The following is a 27,950-nucleotide window of genomic DNA, read 5'->3' on the forward strand; positions in this document are numbered from 1 at the left end:
AGTGATAAAAAGTGCGTGGCGTACTTTTCCAAAGCGATTATGATTACTCTATAGGATGAAATTACCACCACGATCCCATTACACAACAAATGTTATGCTTTATCTATTGCGGATCATAATTGCTTTACTCCATGGAGAATATTTTACTGTGCACTAAAACGATTTCACCCCATCGTCGACATCAGTAAATATTCTTTTATTACCACAAAATTAATGTGACAGCATCTCGAAGTCGGTTATTCTCATCGCATCAATACATTTTAGGCGTCATGTCACCATATTATTCATAGTCATTCTCTATTTTTAGACTGTGAAACCCCTACTTACGTCAAAACTTCACCTTCTTTTCAGTGATATTACCGACCTTTGTACATGGAACCTGACCGTAACATAACGATTTTTCGACATTTTGAATTGGACAGAAAAACAAAATGAAAATGTATACAATAGTCTTCCGTGAAGTGTCAATTCTAATTTTAGCTGCAAACATTAATAATGACCACCTGCATAAATCCAGGCCCGGCATTATAATGTGAGAGGCCCAAGGCATCAAGCCCAGCCTGTGGAGTGATAGTAGTATGCCTAATTTCTTGGCAATTGGTGCGCGGGGCCCCGAAGGCATTCGGCCCAAGGCAACCGCACTTGTTCGCCTTACCCTAAGGACTGCACTGCATCAATCTATTTTGAGCCTATCCTATGAAGTGACCAATGTATATTCTTTAAAACTGCTCCAGTAAAACCCGTTATAACGCGATTTGCTTACAACGCAATGGCAGCATGGCTCACATTTTTTAATTTAAGGTGACCTCTCTTTTAAGATTCTAAATACATGCTCTCGGAAAAGCCGATTATAGAGTATATTAGAGTATATGACCAAGAGGTTAGTTAAAACTGATGACATTGAAATTTCAATGCATATTTTCTATGGGGAAAATATTTCGAAAGATTTGTGAAGGCGATCATGCTTATATCCCGATGTTATTCTTTGGACCCTGAGCAGCGCGTTATAACGGGTTTTACCTGTACTTTCTATGTTTCTGACTACCCTCCCCCCATTCATGCACAATAAAGGGACATAATTCATCGAATAAATTATCAGTTTAAGCAATTTTATGTGTGTATTGTAATGACGGGTGGGTGACAGGCGAGAGTGAGAGTGCATAAAAGTTCTGATTGGTAAAATTTTATATTAGATTTCATGTTAGATAATTAATCATACATTCAGTTGTCATTGTCATATCTTCATGTTGGATGAGAGATAATAAATTATCCTTTCTCTTATGTTCTAATTAACTTCGATAAAAACAGGTTATTGTCCTCAATATTTGTTCCGTCGTGAGAGACGGGTACACTTTTTTGGTATTACAAAACAGCTATATCTTTGATCAAGGTCCAGTATTTTCGGGCCTACCATTCTATTTACATGGTACTTGAATGGTACACCATTATGCTATTATAGTGTACCCTTCTTCATAAAAGTGAGATTGACAGTACTCTTTAACTTTAGGGTATAAAATCAGCACCAAAATAAATGTGTGTAAAAAAATATTAAAAAAAAAATAATGAAAAGGATGCTCCAGCCTTCTCTCAAGTCATTGACAGTTAACATTCCATCACTTTTAATTTTTTGCTTAATACAATGTTGCCTTTGCAAAAACGTGTAAAATCGAAATCGAGATCGAGAGAGAATATGCGCTAATAAAACTGTAAAGTAAGGAGAGGTTGGCTCGAATCTTACACAGGTTTGTTAGGATTCATTGCGGCATTTGCGATTCATCTGTAAGGTGAGGAAGGACAAAAGCCCCTAGGACAAACGCCACACAGGGGGAGAACAAATGCCTCTCCCCTCATGTACATTATTGAAATAAATAATTGTATTACGGTTAGCATTGTTTTAATTATCTGATGTCATTCACATCAGTTTTAACACATAATCACCGTCAGGGATTAAAAAAAGAAGAAAAAATATATATAATTTTTATTAATCTAATTGTTAAAATAGAATTTTTATTACCTGCTTGATATTTTTAATAATATAATTCTACAATAAAGCATGTTTAAATTGCAATTGCAGGTGTCCAATTTAAAGTGGGTAATTCACTCACTTTATGTAATGATACAAATTTGACTGCGACAAAGTTACATCATACGCTGTGCAAATTAAAGGTGTTAATTTGAACGATTTTGTGGGTTAAATGAGGTACAAAAATGATTAGACCAATCTGCTTCGATATATTATGCATGGTCGATTATTCTGTGTGGTAATGATTTGTAGCTTAGTGTGATATACATGGACGGGTTTAATAAATTTGATTATTTCGTTTGATATTTATCGAAATATCCCTGTATTTAATGGAAAAATATTAAATAATTTTATTAAACTGTTTTGTAGTCATTACACAAGATACAAATTACGTTACACACTATAAAACTTAAGGATTCTAGGCGGACCATTGTATAACATAATAAATATAGTTAAAATAAATAAATAAATAAATAAACAAATAAATAAATAAATAAAGCTCAGTCGAATACATAAACAATTCTAAAAAAGTTAAAATACTTTAAATATCAAAGATCAGGAGGCTTTTGTCCTGTCCCAAGGTGGCTTTCGTCCTAGCAGCTTTTGTCCTACCCTTGTCAGGAGGCTTCTGTCCTTGGGGGATTTAGTCCTAGGAAGCTTATGTCATAGGTAGGCCTTTGTCCTAGAATCGGGTAATTTGGAGGGGTGAAGGGAGCAACGGATCTTAATTTTTAAAGTTAACAATATCCTTGATCCACAATGCCACTATTTGCAGCGATTTGACAAAAAGTAGTGATCAAACGGACATCTTGAATATTTATTTTGTTACTTACGTTCTCTCTTTCCGTGCAAGGGGGAGTGGTGTCCGTCTTTTCCTTAAACGATAAGGACGTTTTGCGGGGTCGCATCTGACGATCACTATTGGTGCCGTACACCAGTGTTCTTCCGCTTACCTTTATCATTTTGATAGAATTTTAGTAACACCCAAATCGTTATTCTTCTGTGAAACAATCAGGGTTCACAGAAGTAGTTCACCGAAAGCGAAGGCTAATCCGGATATAGTGGTGATCAGGAAGATTTCCAGACAATGTATGTGAATAATAATTGATAAGGAGGAAGCTGAAAACAAGTAATCTGATAATCGGATATAAAATTAATGGAAATAAAATCGTTCGTTTAAATGAAGGTCTTTCCTCACTGGGTGCGTATTTATACTTCTTCGCTTTCTATCAAACTAGTTTTTCTTTCATACATCCGTTTGATGTTTTCTAAAACAATATAGTCTCGCAAATTTCCTTCTTTAAGAAATAACACATCTTTCAAGTGGTTTTATACACTGCCTGATAATTCCTTTCCTTTATGATAAGAAAAAATCGTGCATTGCTAAACATGTGTAACAAACAGGGAAATAATCCCAAAAGCCATGTTAAGACAGCATTTCAAAATCTTGTTCAATTATTTTCCTTACATACAAGACCTGTACTCATTTTCTTTATCTTCTGGTTTAAAAATGCACAGAAAATGAACTTGTCAGGATGCAAGTCTCAGATATATCCTTTTCTTGCTTCATTTAACGACTGGTCCGAGCGTTTTCAATGTGACTTCAGGAATCCCCCATCGATCTACGTTTTACCTGGCTAAAATCCCCCGATACGTACACAAATTAACCTGGGTATCGGTTGAAGATGATTGGAGAAATTTTAGGTCAATGGAACAACTTCCAGGAAAATCAATGCATATTAGAGAAAATACACGGAAGGAGAAGAATCTGGCATGAAAGCGAGTGACGGCTTCACTTGTCGCACTGCAGCAGTTTTCAGCAACTCCGACGAAGTTGCAGATTTCTGTTGTTGTATTTCCACTAGCAATGGTCGTGTCTCACTTCCCGACTGATAACGGGTTACGACCGTGTTAATTTAATGCTAACGCCTCTTGACGCAGTACTTGTGAGTTAGAGACAATCTGTTTAGATCTCTTTATCAAAACAATGTTTCTGAAACCTGTCACCTTGTCTCCCCCTTATTATACATTGCAATATCAGATACACACCTCGACAATTATTCCAAACAAAAGGCGTGTACGTTTACCTTGGAGACATGCTACATTATAGAGTAGAGGCTTCGAATAATGCTGGCGTGCTTTAACATTATGAGCGATGAACATTTCAACATGGTTTTATTTAATTCATGACATATAAACGTCTAACGTAAAAGGTTCTTTTTGGGCGAGGAAAACAAAGAGCAAAGTCTGACCACGTCTTAGAAGGAAAATATTTATATATAATGTGGACTGAGATATATCGTTCATTCAGTTTATACTGAACTTGTTTCCGAATGGAAATATCATTTATTCTAGGTGGGTAAACTTTAATTTTTGTAGAAGGGTAGGGGGTAAATAGCTCATGATTCGCCCATTTAGCCTCCATCTCAAATTCTTCCGTGCCGGGTTTATGGCATGAATGAATTTAGTTCGAATTTGAAAATTAACTCGACCTCTTGTTTACCTGAAGAGGCTGGACTAATACAGGTATATACTCTAGACTTGGTGACACTTTCAAAACTTTGTAATTCTTTTATTTTTTAAATGTGAAAATGAAAGAAATATTAGGAATATTTGTTTTAAATCGCAGTCGAAGATTCTTTAATGAACATACTTATTATTTTCCTTCATTTCTGTTTCGACCGCTCCGGTGGCCTAGTGGTTAGAGCGTCCGCCTCAGAAGCGGTAGGTCGTGGGTCTGAACCCTGTCCGAGTCATACCAAAGACTTACAAAAATGGTACTAACAGGTGCCTCGCTAGGCGCTCAGCATTAAGAGGTTAGTGTTAGGACTGGTTGACCTGGTGTCAGGATAATATGACTAGGTGGAACATCATGCTACATGTCTGAGGCATGATGCCCCAGTGCTAGACATCACTATAAACTGCCACACTGCAGACATCATAGCGATATGACTGAAAAATTGTTAAAGCTATGTTAAACATCCTAATAACACACACACACACACACACACACACACACACACACACACACATATTTCGGTTTCTATCCACCAATTATAAAAGGAGAATAACAACCACTATCACCCACTTTGGCCTATTTTTCAGACAAAAGTAATGATTGTTGTTGTTGTAGGGTTTACCGCCATTTTTCAGCACACGATAGGCATACATGGCGGCCAGTATTAATGGTGGAGGAAGAACCCGGGAAAACCACGGAAAGAACCACCGACCCACGAGAAGCTACTGGCAAGCTTTCTCCCATACCCACATTAGCCGAATCCGAGAATCGAACCCACGCAGAGAGAGGTGAGATGGCAGTGATCTGTAACGGTGAGCGCTTTAGACCACTCGGCCACTCGGGGCCCCCTAAAAGTAATGAAAATTGCTCTGATGGATTATCTCCACCATCCAGCTTCGTGTATTTATGTAAGTCTCCCAATGCAATCTATATTTATAATCAACATTTACTATTTATGCAAATGTCACTTGATCAGCATATATTATTACTACCACCGCTCCGTTGGCTTAGTGGTTAGAACGTCCGCCTCGGGTGCGGGAGGTCGCGGGTTCGAACCCCGGCCGAGCATACCAAAGACTTACAAAAATGGTACTAACAGATTCCTTGCTAGGCGCTCAGCATTAAGAGGTTAGTGTTAGGACTGGTCGGCCTGGTGTCAGGATAATGTGATTGGGTGGGTCATCTTGCTACATGTCTGTGACATGATGCCCCAGTGTTAGACATCACTATAAACTGCCACAATGCAGACATCGTAGCGATATGACTGAAATATTGTTAAAGCTACGTTAAAATCCAAATCACACACACACACACACACACACGCACATTATTACTACCGATGGCATGTGATCAACATAGACTATTTCTACTAGTGGCATGTGATAAAAATAGTCTACTTCTAACAATGGCATGTGATAAAAATAGTCTATTTCTACCGATGGCATGTCAAATAGAATATTCCCATCAATGTCATGTGATCAGCATAGACTATTTCTACCAATGGCATATGATCAAAATAGACTATTTCTATCAGTGGTATGTGATCAACATAAGACTATTCCTGGCAATATCATGTGATCAAAATAGACTATTTCTACCAGTGGCATGTGATCAACATATATTATTTCTACCAAAAGCATGTGATCAGCATATATTATTTCTACCTATGGCATGTATTCAGCATATACTATTCCTACCAATGACACGTGATCAACATATACTATTCATACCAATAGCATGTGATCAACATGTAATATTTCTACCAATGGCATGTGATCAACATGCACTATGGGTCCGTCCATTTAGTACGTACGCATGGAGGGGGAGGGGGTAACCCAAGTGCATGCGTTTGCGTTTGGGGGTCTACTAATAATGTCCGTACGCTTAGGAAACGGTGTGTGTGTGGGGGGGACCTCGATAATAATTTGTCCAATACGTAACCTGTTCGACTTCAGTCGGCGTTTGAATTTTAGCGGACACTAGGCAAACTGTTTAAAGTTACGCAACTTAATTCTTTGATGCAGCTAGACATTCAACGTCGGTGGAATGTTTTATTAAACAAGTTAATATTATTAATCCTATAGGACTCACAGTACTAATTCAGTTCCCATAGTAAACCTATGCAAACGCCATATTAAAAATTCAATAACTTAAACGTTTTGAGTGCTCATGATCAAACATTTATCAGTATAGATGAAACCAGGATGTCAGCTTCTGTGTTGAGGAAAGGATATGAGCCGCGGCATTTTCTGGACCTGCGTGCTTTGAAACATGTGCTTTCAATTCCGCACCAAATAGTCGGGTGCTAATTTTAGTAATGTGTGTTCCAAACTCAAGGTTTGTTAAACGACTAAAATTCCATCAATAAAACTGTCTATTTTTTTCACTTGCAACTAGGATAAGCTCTCAAAAGATTCCTTTTCCTAAAACATAACTTACATTATTAGCCAATCCTGATCAGCCAAACCCATATATGCTCTATTTTATGTACGCCCATTTCCAGGCTGGTTCCCATTTTTCCATATCATTAGTATTGTGTATCCTTTATGGTTTCTGCGTGGATTAAATATAGGCTGTTCTATAGATATTTTTTTCGGGGGAGGGGGGAGCGTCAAGCGTACGTACGCAGGTGGGTGGGTGGGTGAAAAAAGTACGTATGTGTACAGGGAGGGGGAGGGGTCAAGCTTTGCCAGATTTTTGTGTACGTACTAAATGGATGGCCCCTATTTCTGTCAATGGCACATATAATAAACAAAATAAATCACTCATGAATAGAATCCTTCAAGTCAACATTAGGTTACTGTGACCAACTTTCGGTTGGCGTTTTTTAGATATTTTACACACTTCACGGCATGATGTTCATATGTCTGCACTGTGATACTTTGTTGGAAGAATTTCTACCAGTAGAGATCTTTTATATTTACCTATCTCACCAACTGTGTGACAAATAGAAAAAGTGACTGACCAAACATGAATCGTATTCTTTGCAGGTATAACATCGGAGTCGAAATGGGAAGCAATGAGGTTGATTCCCGCATCTGCATCCGCTGGAGCTTAGCATGCGATGTATTTACGTCCCAACCACCGGCCCATCCGTCATAACAGGTTAATCGATTCCAAATCTTACCCCAACAATTCCTGGCTAATCAAAACGATGAATTTATAGTAAGATTTTAAATTTAGGGTAACGTATTACTCAAAATGGCAGAGTAAAGATTTTATAGTATATGTGTACATTTATTTAAGAAGCGCTAGAATTGTCCCGTATATTTTTTTAAAGTAGGAAATAAATACGGACAACATCTGATTCCGGATCACCATTTTCTGTAACGAGGCTGGAACTACTTTGTTTTCCAGAGGATTCCTGGTTACAATAGCAGTGCCACTAGCGATAGAATTCAGACACAGATCTAGATCTCACGGGAACGTTATTGAGGAAACCTCGCTTTTAATCACATATATGGTCTGCTGCCCCTACGGGTCAAAGAAGTTGTTATTGTCAGTGACAATTGTGAAAATGAGTGACTTGTTGTACGCGTTTGTTCAGAAACTAATATTCATGCTTTAATCAGGTGATCATAATGTAATTCGGTTTATGATGTAAGACGAAGTCTGTATTAATAACGTTGAAATTGTATGTAAAGTGACATAGTAATTTATATGAAAATTGATAGGAGTATAAACAAATACAATTATCATAGTAACTCCAGTTTGATTGCCAGATTGACAGACAGAAGTAACATTATGACACTGTACCACTTGTAGCTACATTTGTAACAAGATAACCGGGTTGGATTTTGGATTTATAACACAAACACTTTTGATGGTGATACAAATACAATGTTTAATGATGAATGAGAAAAGAATTATGATTAATACGTGCGTGTATAAGATCCAAATATTGATTGTTGTTGTTATTGTTGGGTTTAACGCCATTTTTCAGCACATGATAGGCTATGCATGGTGGCCAGTATTAATGGTGGAGGAAAAACCCGGGAAAATCCCGGGAAGAACCACCGACCCAAGAGAAGCTTCCAAATATTGGACAAAGTAACATAATCCGCACGAACTTAATACTCCAAATGAAAATACAAATAAATGACGTTACACAGTACAAGGACAAAGGTCAGGTGCGTATTAACCATTAAGCAGACTAAGCACGTGCTTAGGGCACCAGGGCCAAAGGGGGCACCATAAAGTTGAGAAAAGGGTGAAAAGGAAAAAAACGAATGAAGATTTGTAACAAAAATTGATAAAACTAGTGCAAATTGATCATAATGTTCTGTTTCTTGATCATGGTGCACCCTAGGGTTATCTTCCCATGTGTACGTAGAAAGGAGAGGGGGCACCAAGATTTGTCAGTGCTTTGGGCACCAGTGAGCTTTAATCCGCCCCTAACAAAAGGTGAATGATTCACAGTAATTTCACACGACGAAAATAATGATGTGTTTTACACAAATAGTAAAAATGAATTCATTAAAATAATTAAAAATGAGGTATTTTACTCAAATGGTAAAACGATGAAAACAAAGGGACAGATATCATACAAAATATTTTTACAATCACAAAACACTGGGTATTACAAACCCCAAAATTAGCCCACGGCTAAAAGATTACATGTATTGAGTTACACACACCGTCACCAGTCACAATGGTCAATCAAGCAGTCAATATTCCAGGTAGTCACCAACCACCATTCCTTGGTCAATCAAGCAATCAGCGCCCACCAGTCGGTCAGCAACGCCCGATCTCCTGCTACTCGACCAGCAACACTATTCACTCAGCTCTACGTCTGCTATGGTTCAGCTTTACAGCTGCTTTGGTCAACTTCTATGGTTAGCTCTACAGCTGGTACCACGTCGAATCCGATCAGCTCTACAGCTGAAGATGTGCAAGTCCTTAAATAGACCGCTCACTGACACGACTTTCCGTAATGTGAAGATTTTCCTCTTACGGTGAGGCATTTATACACTGACAATGCAGCCATCGTCTGTGTGCTGGAAGTATTCGGTTTTTCCCATCGAAAGCACATCGCACGTGCGATATAGGATGAACCGAACTCACTGTTTCGAAAAACTGTACGGGTATCGTTGTACACAAAAAACGAAACCCGAGTACATGTATTTAGTAAATGAAAGGATTTATACAATTCCGTGACAACATTGCCTTCCAAAAAGTTACCTATAACAGTTTGCAAATATAGCTGATTTGTACTGAAATATTCTCGTGTAGTGCCGTCTGCTATCAATTTTTCTTCTAACTGAAATTGACATCCAAGTACCTGTTCAAAATTAAACGCGCTTTCCTATTGTCAAGGTCAGTAGTTATAATTTTAATTTGGTGAAGAATTTTTTTTTCTTAAGAAAACTTGGAAGGATTTATCTACTCCATCGTGTTGATATGGACTTGAGTAGGCCCTTGAATACGTTATATTTGTCTAAAATGTCGATATCCCATGCGCTTACATTAAAACAAGAACTAGCTTGTGATAGAAAATAATAGAACGGACAATAAACCTGTTCCGATTAGTCGTATGCAATTCAACACGAATTTAAATGTAGATATTTCATTGAAAGGAAACTAAAGTGTCTCCATATATCCTGTAGGCAATAACACGGGTGGAAAGTGCCTTTCGCAAGTTGAGCATTTATTAGCGAAAAATCACACACACACACACACAAAAAAAAAAAAAACAACCAAAAACAACCAACCAACCAACGTATTAAAGACAGGACGATTGCACTTCAGTTTTGTATACTATTGTAATGTTTGAACAGCCCATGGAAAGAAATATAATCAAACCTTTATTAGTGAATATAATTAAAATGCATTTTTTCCATCAACAATCATGGGCATTCATCGTCTGTGGTCTATTTGCGTGTATGTGTGTTTAGGGGCCATCCATTTAGCACGTAAGCAAAGATCTGGCAAAGCCTGAACCCTTCCCTGTACACGTGCGTATTTTTTGCACACACCCCTCACCTGCGTACGTACGCTTGACGCACCCCCCCCCCCCCGTTCTAAAGAAAGGCCTATATTTAATCCACGCAGAAACGATCAAGGATTAATGATATTAACGTGTTTAATAAAACAGATAGTCCACCGACGTTGAATGTCTGGTTGCGTCAAAGAAATAAGTTGCGTAACTTTAAAATGTTTGTACGCCGACTGAACCCAGTCGAACAGGTTACGTATTAGACAAATTATTATCGAGGTTCTCCCACCCCTTTCCTATGCGTACGTACATTATCAGTAGGCCCCCCCCCCACACACACACGCAAGCACATGCATTTGGGTTAACCCCCTCCCCCTTCCATGCGTACGTACTAAATGGACGGCCCCTTGTGGGTATAGCAATGGTTACACATGTCATGTAGTCGTTCAGAACAAACTATTTCAGTAACGAGTGTCATTTATTTTAAGAATCTGATTACATATACCTTTCAATGACAATTATTCACATTATTTTGATCATCATACATCCATTTTCCTTTGCAAGTCATTGTTTACACGACTCGAGAAGTACATAGGCAAAATTAGAGTTAGATTATGCGGACAGTCTTGGACGAGGTCATCCTAAAGGTGTGGTCTAGTACAAACCGAACTGAATGTCGGGCAATGATGTCACAATAAAAGCAGCGCGTGTTGAAAACAAATTTGTACTACCCTATTATTGCTCTGATAGTCCCGACGTCATATTTTCTTGATACAGTTTAGTACATTGCTACTATTGTAAACTTTCATAGCGATCAATAATTTTTGTCAAAAATTTTAAAAAATTATATTTAATGAGAAGATCATTCAACAATCGGGACTGAGTAGACTTCGGTTGTATTATTTTAGTATTAGTAAGTTTTTGATCAGCAATTTATATTAAATTTAATTTGAATAAATATACATGCATGACCACATTGGCATAAAATATATACGCGTGTATTGCATACGTGTCTAGGTTTAACATGTATCGACCATTTGATTTATTAGTGGTGTCGAGATGGTTTAAAAAAAAATACTAATAATTTTCAAGCTCATAGATAGCTTGAAAAAGCTACTTTTGCTCTGATTTGCTAAAATATGATATGAATTAATTCCCACATGTAAGTTGAAAAAAATTAAAGAAATAAAAGCATACGAACTATTCTTTTTGAAAAGTCCCCCGTTCCTAATTAAATGGCCTGTAAAACTGTACCACTCTGTAAAATAAATTCTCCTCCGTAATCTAAAAATCAGTTCTGAAATTTATATTCATTGTAGTTTTTGTTCTCTTCATTTGATCAGTTTACTTTGTTATTATTTATCAGCTAGTCGTTCGTCTTTTCTTGTGTCTCCAAGGTGTAGGTCCGATTCTGTTTTATTTCAATGTCCTTGACAAGTAATCACATATATCCAGCATTATCCGCAAATAATGCAATCCAGGTTCTTCTGTGAAAGACAGAATTGTTATCTTGATGTGAAAGCAGCTTATGTTACAGTGAGTATATAATTATTTATATCTTATGGCTTCTTTTTGGAGCTTTTAAACCAGGATTAAAAACTAATTTGCTTTTCGTGATGAACATCGAGCTGAACAAATATCACGTTCCATTTTACTTGTGGTACAACAATCCGTCTTGCGCAGCATTTACAAATTTAGTTTTACACCGAAGCATGCCGTATGGAAGATCAGAGTAAATGCTGTTTTAGTTTCAAACAAACATTCTGGAAACTGATCCGCACAACAATGGAGTTTATGTGTTTCGATCTTTTTTTCGGGGCATTAAAGACCAAAGTCCACAGTCGATTTAATCATTAACAGTCGGAAATGTTACTTGAACGTTCGTGATACGAAGACGGAGTCGATGTAAATATCGCAATGCTCTTTGAGTGGCATATTTAAACATATTATTTTCAGTAAAGACGCTTTATATAACCAATTAGCCCTAATAATCACGTTACTTATATGCCTAAATTAGCAAATCTCCAAGGACTATCCACAATTAGGCCCAATAATAGTAATTATTGTATTATTTTTAAAATCAGTAATGACGTTTTACAATCTATATACATACATACATACATACATACATACATACACTGGCATGTAATAACCGGATAATCGAGGTAGCTAACGGGAATAAAAATCGTGTCTTCTTCGTTCATTTTAACACCTAATACTATCGTCATGGTAGACAATTACTTACTTGGACGTCCTTCTTTTGGCACAGTGCTCACCTAATGCTTACACTTGATTGTGCAACACTGCATAGCAACCGAACACATATGTATACACCTCATTATGTTGACGGTAATAAATCTAGAGAATGAACTCACATCTTCCATATTTCTCATAATTTGTTGATTTTCTTTATTTAAAATGTGTTATTAGCGTAAAATTTTAAAAAGATATCATAATTTTTATTTGTTATTTGCTTTGTTTATGTACAGGAAACAAATACTAAAAATGTACTGCAAACATATCACCATCACGTGTAATTACGTGTACTTTCTGTCGTGTTCTTTTACAAATGAGGATTTTCCACTGTAATAATAATAATAATAATAATAATAATAATAATAAAAGAAGAACAAGGGAGCGACAACAATAAGAAATAAATTTAAAAAGAAATAAATACATATTTATTTATTTATTTATTTAGCATTTGGCATTCAACAACCACACACAGTTTGCTTTAAAACAAATCTTTACACATCAACGTTCTTAAATGGCATATCAAAACAGATCAATTATACAATCTCTTCACGTTTATTAAACTAGGTAAAATCTTAAAACAAGCTGTTCAAGAAAACGAGTCAAAATCTAAAGTACTGTGTAATTGGAGTAAAACTACAAATGCTTGGCAGTATTTAACAACAGTTAACAGGATAAAGCTTTCCAAAAGATCGAAGGTTCAGCCATAGCCGTTTTAATTTATTGTCAAGTTAGAAATGTAAAAAAATCTTCTTTAAAAAAAAATAAAGCAACGTTTTTGTTTGAGCCAGGATGGGTGTGGGTGGAAGTAGGAGAAGTAGTAAGCTAGGTCCAATGAAAGGAAGAAAAATCTTGTACGTGTCGGTTTTGTGTGAGACTTTACTTTGATAAAACAACGTATTGCTGTAGACAGTGGGCAACATGAAACTGTCCGTGTTTACGTGGAACGCGACGACTTCTCATTATCACAGCGTATTACATCTTACCATCTCATCAGGAAATCCAGTCGGACTTAAACGAAAATTCATTGGCGGAGATCTCATGCAGCTACAATAATTTCTGCACTAGCTTGATGTCGCCACAGATCACGGTCAAGACTGATCACTACTTACAATTTAGAGGCGGATTTTTAAAAAAATACTTTTTTGTCCTTTTTTTTACTTAACAAAAATTGTGTTGAAAACCTTACACCTGGTAATGTAAAATGACGGACTCAACAGTTTATTTGATAACTCTAATATGATCGATCCTCACTCCTTACTTTGCTTCCAAACCATATAGCATTAGTTTTATCAATGTTGACGCTATGTCCAGCAAATTTTGAATAATAAAATAAGAGATTAAGGGAAGACTTCAAAGATTTACTTCACAGAATGGTAAAAAAGGTATCATCTGTTTATTTAGAGATCAAATATTCTCTTTCATTAATTTGTATTACTTTAGCACTTGGACTTCATTTTACAATGCGTGCAAGTATCTATGCACAAAGGATAAACACATTTGGAGATAAGGAGTCGAAGTACGTAGATCCTGATCAACTGGCACATGATATATGAGAAGATCTTAGTCAACGCTCTTTTTTTTTGGACTTGCACTTAAAGAAACCGATAAATATGCCAGTTAAGATTTTAACAATGTTGTTATTGTTGCTGTTGTTTTGGGTTTAACGCTGTTTCTCAGCGCAAGATAAGTTATACAAGTCGCCCAGTATAACTGGTGGAGAAAGAACACAGGAAATCCCCCGTTAAAATCCACCGATTCACGAGAAGCTACTTGCAAGCGTTCTCACATACCCAACACAAGCTGAGCCCGAGACTCGAACCCATGCGGACAAAGGCGAGATGGCTGTGACGGTAACGGCAAGAATTATAGACCACTCGGGCACACGGTGTCCCAGTTTTGCCAATGAAAACGGTGTAGATACTTGTTTCATTCAAAACAAATATTAAGAGGGGATGGGGTGATTGCCAAAAGGGTTTAAGAAAGGTGAACTGTCAAAATGGAGAAAGTTCTGATAGTAACCCTAGACAATGACGCTGTTCAGTTACATGTAAAAAAAAAAAATTGTAACTGCGAAAACGCGAGTGATATACAATGATTGATAACTGATTAAAAGATATTCAAACTTGTCATATGCTCTTAGAAATTTGAAAAGTAACCTCGTAAGACGTGTGGTATCTGAACATCGTCTTTTTTTGTACAGTACTTTACTAGGAAGGGTCACGATAAATTGGCTATACAGGAAAGGTGACTGTATAATAGAGACAACCTTAAAGGCTGGGAGGGCTCCAACAGTAATGAATGCTTTTTCTTCTAGTATTAGGTTTGTTCGTCCTCTTGCCTATTCGTGGAATGTATTCTGGGTACTTATCATAACATCTGAAAAACTGGAATGAGAATGAAGAAGAAATATAACCGAAACGTTTAAAACATTTTTGCTTATGTATTTACTTGATTTTGGTGTATTTCTTCTGTTTCAAGTGTCTTTGTGACCTACTTAAACAGTAGTTACGACATTTACTGCCATCAAAGAAATATAGCTCTACAGAGTTCAATTATTTTTGTTGACGCTGGGCTAACAGAAGCGGAGAAGTACCCTCCTGAGTCAATGTTGACTCGGAATATGTTGACTTATCTATCTTCAATGAATAGCAATTTATCATTATTTGCTAAACAAGGGAATGAGTACTGCCCTTACAGGGGGGTGGGATATATGTTTAAACGGTCATCAATCAATCAGGCCAGGGTTTGTAGCCAAGGAAGCAACAAACAAAACTCGCATCAGAGATTTTAACAATTTCAACGATGACATAAAGATTAAACCAAGGATAATTTTCCAACGTGTACACAACAAAGTTAATAACATGATATGAGAGAAAAAGACGTGCAAACAGAAACGCGCTGTATCAAGGCCGATAGATTTATTAATTTACAAACACGTTTAAACGTTGCACGCATGCATGTACATGCTATTATGAATACGTACTGGGAGAGAGAGAGAGAGAGAGAGAGAGAGAGAGAGAGAGAGAGGGAGGGAGGGAGGGAGGGAGGGAGGGAAGGTTTATAATACAATAATACAAAAATGTTATGCAGGACGATCAAATTATACATAGATTCCTCATGTAGATTGTCATGAATAAATTTCATATATTCGGCACCTAAGAAATGATAAAAGTTTTGTTCTCAGATGTAGAGACAATTGTAACAAAGTTGGCACGGCCAACAATTCATTGCTTCAATTCTAAATAGCCTGGTAAGATCAGAATCATAAAATACGCTTATGCGTTGATATTAATATGGCGCAAAGATTCCTAGAAGCTGTTTGGGCTCCAACATTAGCTTGGACTCGTATGTATGTATGTATGCATGCATGTATGTATGTATGTATGTATGTATGTATGTATGTATGTATGTATGTATGTATGCAGAGCAGTCGGAGTCGACAAGTCTAGTCGGTGGAGAGAGTCGAGGAGGAGGAGGAAAAGGAATTGTGGAGGAGAAAGTGGATAAAGAGGAGGATTACAGAGAAGTCGAGGAGGAAAAGGAATTTGGAGGAAGTCGGGAGGAAGAGAAGAAGGAATTGGAGGAATAGGAGAGAAGAATACACAGATGAGTAGAATACAAGGACAGGTGGAAAGCTATCTCACACTACAAATCAAATAACGCTATAGGCTATCGCAGGGTCGAGCGGCAGGGGAGTACTTGGGAAATTTTCATCATCTGACTACTGAATTGTCATTAAATTGTTATTCGTTGAATGTCACTTTTTTGTATATTGAATCATTTAACCGTCGGCATTGCTGACATGGGGGCTCGCAGGTTCACATCTATATTTCACTAATTTAACTTCCAACCAAAAACCAAAATCGAGCCTGGATGGGACCTCTATCATAATTTAAATATAATATTGGGAGCAACCCACCCAAACCATAACACACCTACCACAGTGGCTGCACAAAAACCCGTCATAGCAAAGTTTCCATTTTAAGAGAAAAAGCAGCATATATTTTTCAAATAAATTATTCGAATTATCAAGCACGCAGTTTGTCTTAGCTTTTACGGTCTATATTATATCGGAAATGGTGATCCTCAAAAATGTTACTTTCTTGTATAAGACAGGAAAAGTGAAATTATTTTTATTCTGAAAATATTTTCATTTCATAATGTAATGTTCAGTACGAATCACAACGTGTTTCTTCTAAGCTTTCTCATTGTTTTATAATAATTGGTTTTAACTTTAGTATTTGAAGCATTGCAAGACACTTTTGTCCCATCCGCCATTTTGGGAGCTAGAAGAATCAAATGTGTTTCGCTGGTCAGACCACAGTTTCTTAACGAAGTAATTATAGTCGATTTAAAGTCAATTCGTTCACACTTTTGTCTGTCCATAAACGTTAGGGTTATGATATCCAACTCGCCAGAAGACAAATGAACAACGGTTTGAAAGACTTATATATGCAAATAAAACCAAAGATTTAGTACACCTAAATGTTTTCAGACATATTTTCCTGTCTCGATTAAATATATATTTTCTAAATGAAAGTGATCTTTATTTTGTTAATCTTTGATGGGAACGGTTTAAAAGTCAGAAGACTGTGTAACTTTTGTTAGTATTTGTCCTCCAAATTTAAACATCACGAGAGTACAGGTTGTTCAATAGCGATACCTAGCCGTCTCCTTCAATATAATATAATGCGAACCCGTCTTTATTTTGGTTTTCTTCGTATCTTCGTACTTCTGCACAGGGTTCAAAATTTAAAGAGAAGGTATTTCCCTGATTTTCCCCATTGATAAACCTGAGTACACATGTGTGGGGCAGTGTACACACCAAACTTTTCGCTATGTCTGAATGATAAGGGTAAATTTGCCTTTTTGAGTACAAAGATGAGCCTTACTTCCGGGATGCATTCAAGAAAGCTGGTGAATGCCGCTATATGTCAAAAGCTAACAGAAGTAGCTCGCTGCAAGCAATACAGATTGCAGAAAAGGCTTGTGAGTAATCCGAGTTTATATACAGATTGCAGGAAAGGCTTGTCAGTAATGGGAGCTAATAGGTTGCAGGACAGACTAGACAGTAATCCGAGCTAACAGACAGATTACAAGACATGCTAGACAGTAATCCGAGCTATATATGTCTTATAATTGGATACACATATGACGGTATGTGTTAAAAATGAACTAACAGGAAATTCGGTTGAATGTCTTGTCTGCACAGCAAATAATTTATATCCACCAGCAAAAAGGTCACTTAAGAGACCCCAAATAACTTGTACATTTTTTTTCTGTCACATTTTTTTTCTGTCATTTGTAACAAAAGGTCCATTATATTACTTGATCGAATTAAATTATCTTTATGTAAAACAAAAAATTAATTATTCTGGTTCCAAAGAAATTCATCAACCGCCCGATATCCCCAATTAAAGGATCGGTTCTTCAGTGCTAAATGTGAATTCACACATGAAATTGCGTGACCATAGTTGCAACAGCGTCTATAACACCCAGCTACAAGCGACAAATAGTGGCTGGCGCCCTGTGTCAAAGCAATTATGATCGACGGTTATATCTTGCAGCGAGAGAGAAAAGGGGTGGAGTGGGGGATATAATGTGAAACAGCCACTTTTCACTGCGTAACACATTGAGATGACCCCGACGATCTCGTTACACAACAAGTGATTTGCTTATCTATTGTTCTAAATGACTTACTTTTCTGTTCTTTTGCTCTTAATGTAGCACATTGAATATAAGTTTAATTATAGGCGAATACTATACTGTAAGTTAAAATAATTTCGTCCAATTCGGCGAAAACTGTAACTGATTATTTTTTTTTTTACAGATTAAATAAACGGGAAATCATCAATATATACACTCTCAAGATCCACTGGATATCACAATCTGATTAAAATCAGCTTTCCACTGTCCTAATTGAAGACATTGAGAGAGAGAGAGAGAGAGAGAGAGAGAGAGAGAGTAGAGACTATTTTTTCAATTTACCTCTGAATTCAAGGAAGTGAAAATAACCAAGCGGAGCTGGCAGTCTGTTGAGAGATTCGCATTTGAAGTAAGGCTAAACTGTATATTCTAATACCCAAATTACACCAATCAATCATACGCCAAAATAGAGGAACTGCACTTTTTTAACAACACTAAGGTATGTAGGTCTTTTTTTTAATAACTATGATAACCGACTAGGAAACCCTGCGAAATTCTTGATCTTTAAAACTCAAACCAATAATGCTAAGTACAAAACTGAAGAGCAGAACTACTACGCATATACTGGTGGCGGATAGGTGGATATCATATCACTGACAAAAAAGGTTATTGTCGTGTACACTGCTTTTATTATATATCGTTAGAGCCGGGAACACCATTGTCCTATTTTAACATAAATTTGACTTGTACCAGGTGGGAACAGCACTCCAATATTGTTGGGCACACGATTGCATTTGCATCGCACGTGCCGGGTACACCATTCTACTATTATGATAGACCTTTCTTTATGACGTTGTAAACAGACCCTAACATACCTTTTCTTCAAAACAACGTGACAAAAACATTCTGTTAAAGAGAACAGTTTAAAAAAATGAACGAACACAACCAAAACGTAAAGGTGTCAATACTGAAGTGTAAAGGAAATAAACAAGATATTTTATTACTGAAAAGAGGAATTGAAATATAACCTAAGTGTTTTGGATGATACTATTGTGGTTTTTGATGAGATGTTGACACATATAAAAATAAGATAAACTATCAAAGTTTTGTGTTCGTTAACGATTTTTAACAAGTACGGTCCTATCAGAGGAATGAAGATTTGTTCTCCAGCCGTGCGATACAATACAGTCAGTTGTATCAACACACATAAGGCTGTTTGCGTACTTTCCCCAGAGAAATCGTGATTGCTGACTGGAAAAACACCCACCAATACATTAGCCGCTACTGCATATAGCAGCAGAGAGACTGAGCCCACCAACTATTTCGTCCAACAGGACCATCTATCGAAAGCTTTTCTGATAGAAGGTCTTATTTCACAAAAATAACCCTTCTATCCAGAAACTATGATGACTAAATCCTCTTTTCTGGATAGAAGGGTTATTTCGACAAAGATAACTCACTATGAAAAATATTTCTTGACGGGGTGACGTCGACGACGACGTTGGCGGCCCAGTCCCTCTGCTGCTATCATGTAAAATATTTTAGGATTTTTAGTTAAAAAATGTATCTAACCCAACTCGATACCGTGTCCGAGGATCATGTAAATTTATTGTTACAAATCCGTGTGGATTTGCCTGAGCACGACTAAAGAAATTTCTGAATCTATTTATGTCCATGTCTCCGCTGCACCAAGTCTGATGAATATTTCGTAACGTGTGTACGTCAACTCCGTTGAACACTGCAAGAATGTTACAGTTATCTCTGATCACTTTCGGAATTTGTGTATACCGTTGAGTTACATAAATCACATCAACGTTTTTGTGCCTGCCGCGTGAAAATATCCTGGCAGGATTTGATTGTTTGTCCAACATGATATCATCGTACACGACTAAATTATTAATCGATCCATCGATATCATCGATACTCGGTGCTTCATTGATATCAGTTATAAATTCAATAACATCTTCGTGAAAATCACTTTGATTTTCCATTATCGATTTTGCACTTTCGTTAAAATCTTTTAACACCTGATAACATCGCTGATCGTCCACAGACGGGGCTATCAAATATAATTTATCCCACTTCATCCACTTCATTATCAAATTAAGTAACAACTGTGTCTTACCCGACCCAGATGGACCTATGATAATCATTCGGATTGAATTTGGTAGCGCTGAGTTATGCTTGATTGGCTCTCGTCGCTTTGTCGCGGAAAAGTCAGTGATTTCCATTTAATATATCATAAAATAAATATGGATTTATATTGTGTGAAATGCCGAGCACGTACCCCAACTACGGATACAACAACAATTACAACAAAAAATAATCGACAAGCGCTCACGGGTAAGTGTGAACGATGCGGTATAAAAAAGTTTAGATTTATTTAAAAAAAAGGAGGTGATATCGCAGCCAAGTTAACTGCGCTGCCAGGAGCTCCGTGGGCTAAATACCCAGGAGAAAAACTTCTTCCAGGATATAATTAATGTGGTCCAGGAACCTGACTTGATATCAGACTTGATGCTCAGGATCAACCAAAACCCGGTGAGTATCCGATAAACGCTATTGATAGCGCGTACCATGCTCATGATGTAGCTTACCGAAGCAAGATTTGCAACAGCGCCATCTCGCGGACGTGAAATTAATTCACGCGTTAAATGCAATCCCTGATAAATCTTTCAAAGAAAAGTTAACATCCTGGTTGATAAAATCCGCAATGAAAGGTAAATTAGCGTTAGGTACTGGTATATAATGGAGTCGATTTATTATTCCCCAAGCGGATATTGGAGAGGTAGCGCGGCAATTAGTAAACTCGCTGAAGCAGCAAAAGTTACGGCGGTTACTGCCAAAAATTGGTTATCCCGACAGGCAATATGGCAAATTTATCTACCGCGCCCTAAACAAATTCACTTTGCGCATTTCGATGTTAGTGTACCAAATGAGGTTCATCAGGCTGATATATTATTTCTGCCACATGATACTATCCGAAGACGCACATACAAGTACGCGTTAACCATAGTTGATGTTGCCAGTAGATACAAAGATGCGGAACCGTTAACAACTAAAACAGCATCTGAGGTTGCTTCTGCGTTTGAAAGAATTTATCGGCGAGGACCTCTGCGATGGCCAAATTTATTACAAGTTGATCCTGGCAAAGAATTTCAAGGTGCAGTATCATCGTTGATGAAACAACATAACGTCACCATACGACGAGGACACACTGAAATTCACCGTGAGCAGGCAATTGTTGAGCGATTCAATAGAACACTTGCTGAGCGGTTATTTGGATATCAATACGCGAAGGAATTTATTCAGGATACGAGATCGCGCGAATGGGTTGCAAGATTACCAAGCGTGATAACTGCACTAAATAATGAAATAACTCGAACAACCAACATGAAACCTTCCATCGCGATCACGAAAAAAAATATACCCGTACGACGTGATTCTTCAGCGCAGCCGATACTGGGTAATGTTACTGTAAGATATTTATATGAACCAGGTGAACTTGAAGGTGGTAAACGAAGAGCGACTGATCCCATTTGGAGTGTTACCACACATAAGATATCCACCGTGACAAGATCCACTGGCAGACCAGCAATCTACAGGTTGGATTCAACTGCTCCTCAACGCGGATTCACCCGTGAGCAACTTCAGGTAATTCCCGAGGTCACACAATTGCCGCCAAAATCACTGAAGTGACTTAGCTAGCGCTGGCACCCCGACGTCGATTACACTCAAGACAGGTCAACATGACATTATCACGTGTATGACCGCGACTGTTATCTTTTCTGTCTACGGTAAATTGTCTTGAATTTTTATTCGAATACTGCCATAGCATTATACAATTACAGCTCGCACAGTGATTATTCTGTTGTTGTTTCAGCGCAACAACGAAGTCATCGTCAAGATCAAAATCGCGATTATTTTTTTTTGTCACTCTGTTTGTAACCGACGAGTTTTTTTCTTATTATGTTGCTGTTGTTTTCATTATTAATTTTATCAGCGTTTGATTCATTCAGGACAATTCTTCGCAGTTGAGATATTCTTCTGACTCTGGACACCGCTAAGTAAACTAAGTTTGACCATTCGATTCGATCATCAATGATCCAGACAATTGTATCTGAAATAGTCAGTCCTTGAGATGAATGAATTGTCATTGCGTATCCTAGCGTCCACGGGGATTTATTCATCGCTAGTGCATCCTCGACAGCATCGAAGTCAACTAACACAATATCATTCAATACTAAATTCTGTTTCTCTGTCTTTCCTGGAATATTAACATCTATATTTTGTAACCGCGTATCAGCTGGTCTATAACATAACGGCGTTGGCAGCATTGGAAACTTTTTTTGTTGCAACCGAAATAGCTGTTGTTGAAGTGTGTCTCTGACTATCTTTCTACTTGCCACTATCAAATCGTCTGGTTTCCACACTCGTAAAAAGTCACTCATCGAAGTTTCAGGAATCATCTCGCGCATGATTTCACATTGAATTTTATTCGGTTGTAGCCTGATTAGTGTTTTAAATTCTTTCAGCGTTGCATCAAGTGCTCGGTAATCATCAGACACTTCTTCGTGATAATCAACAAAATTCCTCAGCCAATCATGCGGAGATGTGCCGACAAACGGAGGTGGTTGACCGTGATCGCCGCACATAATCACTGCAGTATTTTTCGTTAGCAGCCAATCAAGAAATGTTTTTAACGTTTCCAGCGGTACCGTACATATCTCATCCCAAATTATTATATCATTGATATATTTTGTTCCCATTCGATCTGGCGTCCACACACCGCCGCTGTATTTGAAAAAGCTGTGATAAGTACAAGAATTGACTCCTCGTTGTTTCATCTCTCTGGCAAGTCTGTGTGTGGGTGTTAGCACAATCATATCTGATTTTCGAAATAATTCAATCGCTCGCGTTGTTTTGCCAGACCCGCCCGGCCCGTTCAAATAAACAGTTTTGTGTCTGGTGATTGGATCATCCACAGACGGTGCGGAAGATATTTCTGGCATCTCGGATTTATAATAATCATCCTCGATTGCAACATCAGCGGATTCACAATACTCGTGCAACATCTCGGCTTTTATTCTCCATGAACCCCATTCATCTCCGCCGCGCAATTTCATTATACCGGTCAGTGATTCTGAATATTTCTTGTCGATGTAAAATGAATCCGTGGCAACTCTTACTGCCATACCAGTATGGTATGGGTCAGGAAATCGATTTACCATCGATAACAAATTTATCGATAACAAATTTATAGAAACATAAGCCAGGATTGAAGATCTCAAATGTGTGTATTGAGGCGATTCTCCGTCGATATAACTTACAATTGTGCCCAACTTTTTCCCGTCGGACAAGAACACATCCTCCCTGTTACAAAATATGTCTCTGGCAACCGCGTCGGCGAATATAAAATCCAATTCAGCTTCATCGATAATCAACCGCGAGTGATGCATTTTATGATCAAATGCTGCATCCTGAGTAAATTTACCGATTATTCTTCGTCCAAGATCTTTCGCTGTGCTTTCACTGTTTTTGAGTTTAATCTTGAGAATTTTAGGAGCCTCACTGACGATGACATCCATCGGGGTATTTGGACACTCTCGTGCATACTCGCCGATAACTTCATCTACACTGACACGCTCCGGTGTTGGTAACCAAACTGAGGTCTGCGGTCGATAACATATGATTGCTTCACTGACAGTCAACGATACCAGTATGCCGCTGTCAAGCATATATCGCAATAACACTATTGGTACCCAGCGCTTTTCGACGAAGTGTCTGCCAAACCAAACATAACAAATCGGATGAAGTCCCGCAGCAAATTCAAACGAAGTCACACGAGCAAATCCTGTCAGGTCAGCGTCGGGTAAAACGCCGTTTACGGCGACTCGTGTCATCGAGTTCGCGGGGTGTCCAAACCGCGCAAAGTATTCGCGGCACTCGCCGTTCCCGAGAAAGCTTCCTGGGTAGCAGGCAATCATATCCACGGAAATCATATCCCGGTAGTCATACCGGGTATTCCATAACCCGCCATGACCATACTCGACACAACTTAATTGTATATCCGAAAGAAACTGACTTCTGGTTGGTCTGCACGAATTTCTTTTCATTTGTTGTTGCAACGATTCTGTTCTGTATAATTCTCCGTTGGGTCTCACAAATTGATCATACTCGGAATCTTCAGAGCTCCTAAATAACCACACTGACACAGGGTCGGTTTTACTCATCGTGTAAATAACCTCGTATATGTTTCCAGAATAAAACTTGACAACACGGTCTCGTGGAAATATTGTAACTGCATCAGTCCACGCGTGCGAATTATGATCAATAATTTCAATCGGTGATCCTGACTTTTTATAATGCTTCGAATTATATAATATTTCCCCGGTTAGTGTTTTACTGTTATTGAGCATTTTAATTTACTTGATAGCACAGCAACATCATTTATTGTTGCCCCGGTATTCTTAACCGATTCACCCCATGATGTTATTTTTTCACGTCGCAGATCGGTTAAACCGTTTCCTCGTTTTGCGTTTTTAAAATGTTCCATTACTCGCTCGGCTACACAATTCAGCGTTGAAAATCGCATCGGAGCGAGTTTATCAATTTTTGTTTTTTTACAGGATATATTCCATAAATGACTGCGGTTACAGGATACGATCGAGCGTAATATGGTATATCAATCCCGGTCAGCATTCCTGGTATGGAATTGCTGCTTAACAGAATTGTCTTTCCGTTAGCAAGAACAGGGTCGAGTTTGTCACGGATAATCCACGTATCGTCTTCAGCGTTGACGATAAATTTTATTCTGAAAAAGTATTTCTTTTCACGTTGATGAAAATTAATATAATCAATAATTGTTTTTGCTCGGGCATCAGTCATTGTAGCATCGATGATGTTCTCATCACTGACATCGTCAACGTCGCGGATAATTTTAAATGACGACCATACATGAGATGCGCCGTCGTCGCGAAATTCTTTTTAACCCTCGTTGATAATATTAAACAGATCAGTTAGATGCCGTCGTCGTGGATCCGGGTTTAGCCTGTCAAGATCGTATCTCCCAGCGCCAACTGCGGATAATTTCGAAAACTCCTCCATTATTATATTTAAGACAAATATTTAAATAAGAAAATATATTATATATACAATGAACAACTGCAAATGGTTAAAAGTTGGATCCGTAACAGTCTGTGGTAAGCCCTGTAGGAAGGAATTCTGCGGTGAACACATACAGAGCATCAAACGAGGAAGCACAGGACCTATTCGTTGCCTGCGATGTGGCATTGGTGTCAGAGGTAAAACACAATTATGTGCGGGGTGCGGGGGGAAACGATAATGGGAACTCAAGCGATATTACAATAAAAAAAATAACGGAGACGCGCTAAAATCCGAGAGTGATTATATAACTAGGTTTTCAGACAAATTATAAATTAGACAAATATATTATTATATAAATGAATCAAGAATTTGTCTCACATCCAACCATCAAGAATTATGAAGCATCACGACAGGGAATAGTCAGACACTGTAGGCGGAAAAAGCCAGTTGGTGTTGTTAATAATGCTGGTTACCTCCATTTTAGGGTTGCTGGCGGTAAAAACTATTATATTCACAGGTTTGTGTTTGAGGTATTTAACGGAGAGATCAAAAAAGGTCTTGTAATTGATCACAAAGATAATAATAAACTTAATAACTCTCTTCAGAATTTGCAAGCCATTACTCCAAGTGAGAATTCTGCACGAGGTGACGCTGGTAAATTTGCAAACATTCCCAGAGCTGTCAGATCTCTCAATAAAAATACTAATAAAGAAAATATATTTCGCCCAATGAACTCAGCTGCGAAGTATTTTGGTATTCACTCCCATTCGGTTCATCGTGTTGCAGAGAATATTATCAAATCAACTTTTTCAAATAGGTTTGATAGCTGGATTATATTTTCTTATGTAGATAACTCTGCAGTGACTGCGTGAAAGTCAGTGATACAATTATTTCCCCGTTGTCACCTTGACTTTGTCAACAGCGCGCTATAACACTTTACAGGTACGAGCAGACGATTTTCTGCACAAGGAAGTAAATAACTTCCCTTGACGCTATCAAGGTGACAGCGCAAGAATGATTTTATCCCTTGATGAAATCAAAGCAAACGTGTATTTATCTTTTTTTTCACAGACAATATCACTATTTTATTACACTTGTTCGGGTTTATGGCTCATCTGTGGTTTCCACACGATAATATTTAAGAAAATACGTTTTAAACAAATCACGCTGAGCTATTTCTGAACTTTCGGGTATCAGTCAGTTTATATACAATATCGTCCTGATATCATATTGGGGTTTCGAAACCCAACGAAGTTGCACAACTTTCTCCGTTATCGCCCCGTTTCGGGGTAACCTTTTACCCTCAAACAGGGTTGATTTCAGGGGTGGGTGTGCAACTTGTTGGATGTAGAATTATAACCCCGCATCTGTCTGTGTTGTCTATATGTTTGTACCGTCCTAGGATAAGTTATATGTTTGTGCCGTCTTAAGATAAGTTAGAATTAAGTTATATGTTTGTACCGTCCTAGGATAAGTTATATATACAATTGTAAAATACAACTGCTGTAAATATTGTAAATACTTATGTTTGTGCCGTCTTAAGATAAGTTATACTACTGTGTAAGCTTGCTAAAATGCGGTGGCAATTTAGAAGCTTTACAGATGTTAATACTATGTGTTTGTACCGTCTTAAGATAAGTTCTACTACTGTGTAAGCTTGCTAAAATGCGGTGGCAATTTAGAAGCTTTACAGATGTAAATACTACATGTTATGTGTTGTCCCCATATGAGCCTTGCTAGCATATCAAATGGTAAGCTAGGAGGTTCACAAATGGGGAATGTCTCGTCGTTTCGCAAACACACCCTCTGGGCTTTCTAGACTGTTATTTGGCAGTTTAGGAGCTCAATCGGGGTTAGTGTTTCCGCCCCCTCCTGAGTTTGGTAGCCTATCATATGACTCAAAGGAGATGTGATGTTTTTTTATTTTAAATATTTAAATATTTAAAGATATAAAAATATATATAAATATGAATCGAGAAAATATCAATAATGTGATTGATGCTTTTCAAAAATTAGAAAAACAAGGATTTAATATATTACTAAATGTTGAAACTATTCTGTCAGATTTTGAATCATTATACGAAGCTAAATGTGCAGGGCGTTATATTCTTCCTGCTCAATATCGATTCATAAAGATGAAACAAAATAATTTGTATAAAACACTGGCCAGCGTAGCGGAGACACAAATAAATGAATTTGTTCCACTGTCTCGTGCAATCGAAAAGATCAGGCTGGCACTGGCAGCCGAGTATGAAACAAAGAAGATAATTAACAATCGGGTCAGAAAATTAAAGCATTGTATGTCCGCTGAAAATCCAGAGAATTTAGAAAGCAATGATAGATTCGTCACTGACGAGGAAGTAAATACCTCACCTTGATTTCCTTGACGAAGTCAAGTACTTGGAAGTGAAATCGAAAGTAAAAAAAAGTAATATTTTTTTTTTACTGTGTAAATTATGCAACTG

At 37.6% G+C, this 27,950-nt stretch overlaps 1 protein-coding gene across 2 annotated transcripts in view; it reads right to left on the minus strand.

The window, feature by feature from the left end:
- LOC149798243 (uncharacterized) overlaps positions 1 to 27,950 on the minus strand; it is a 99,178-nt gene that overhangs the window by 36,088 nt on the left and 35,140 nt on the right. Inside the window, exon 1 of one of the 2 annotated variants that reach the window (XM_089963368.1) lies at positions 2,857 to 3,921. The exons of the other annotated variant lie outside the window; for it this stretch is intronic. Coding sequence (XP_089819494.1) covers positions 2,857 to 2,985 — 129 coding nt within the window. The 5' untranslated portion in view covers positions 2,986 to 3,921. Of the gene's footprint in view, positions 1 to 2,856; positions 3,922 to 27,950 lie in introns of those variants that run through there. 2 annotated transcript variants of the gene reach the window in all.

Source organism: Sinohyriopsis cumingii, chromosome 6, assembly GCF_028554795.1.
Source record: "Sinohyriopsis cumingii isolate HCF-2022 chromosome 6, ASM2855479v2, whole genome shotgun sequence".
NCBI lineage: Eukaryota > Metazoa > Mollusca > Bivalvia > Unionida > Unionidae > Sinohyriopsis > Sinohyriopsis cumingii.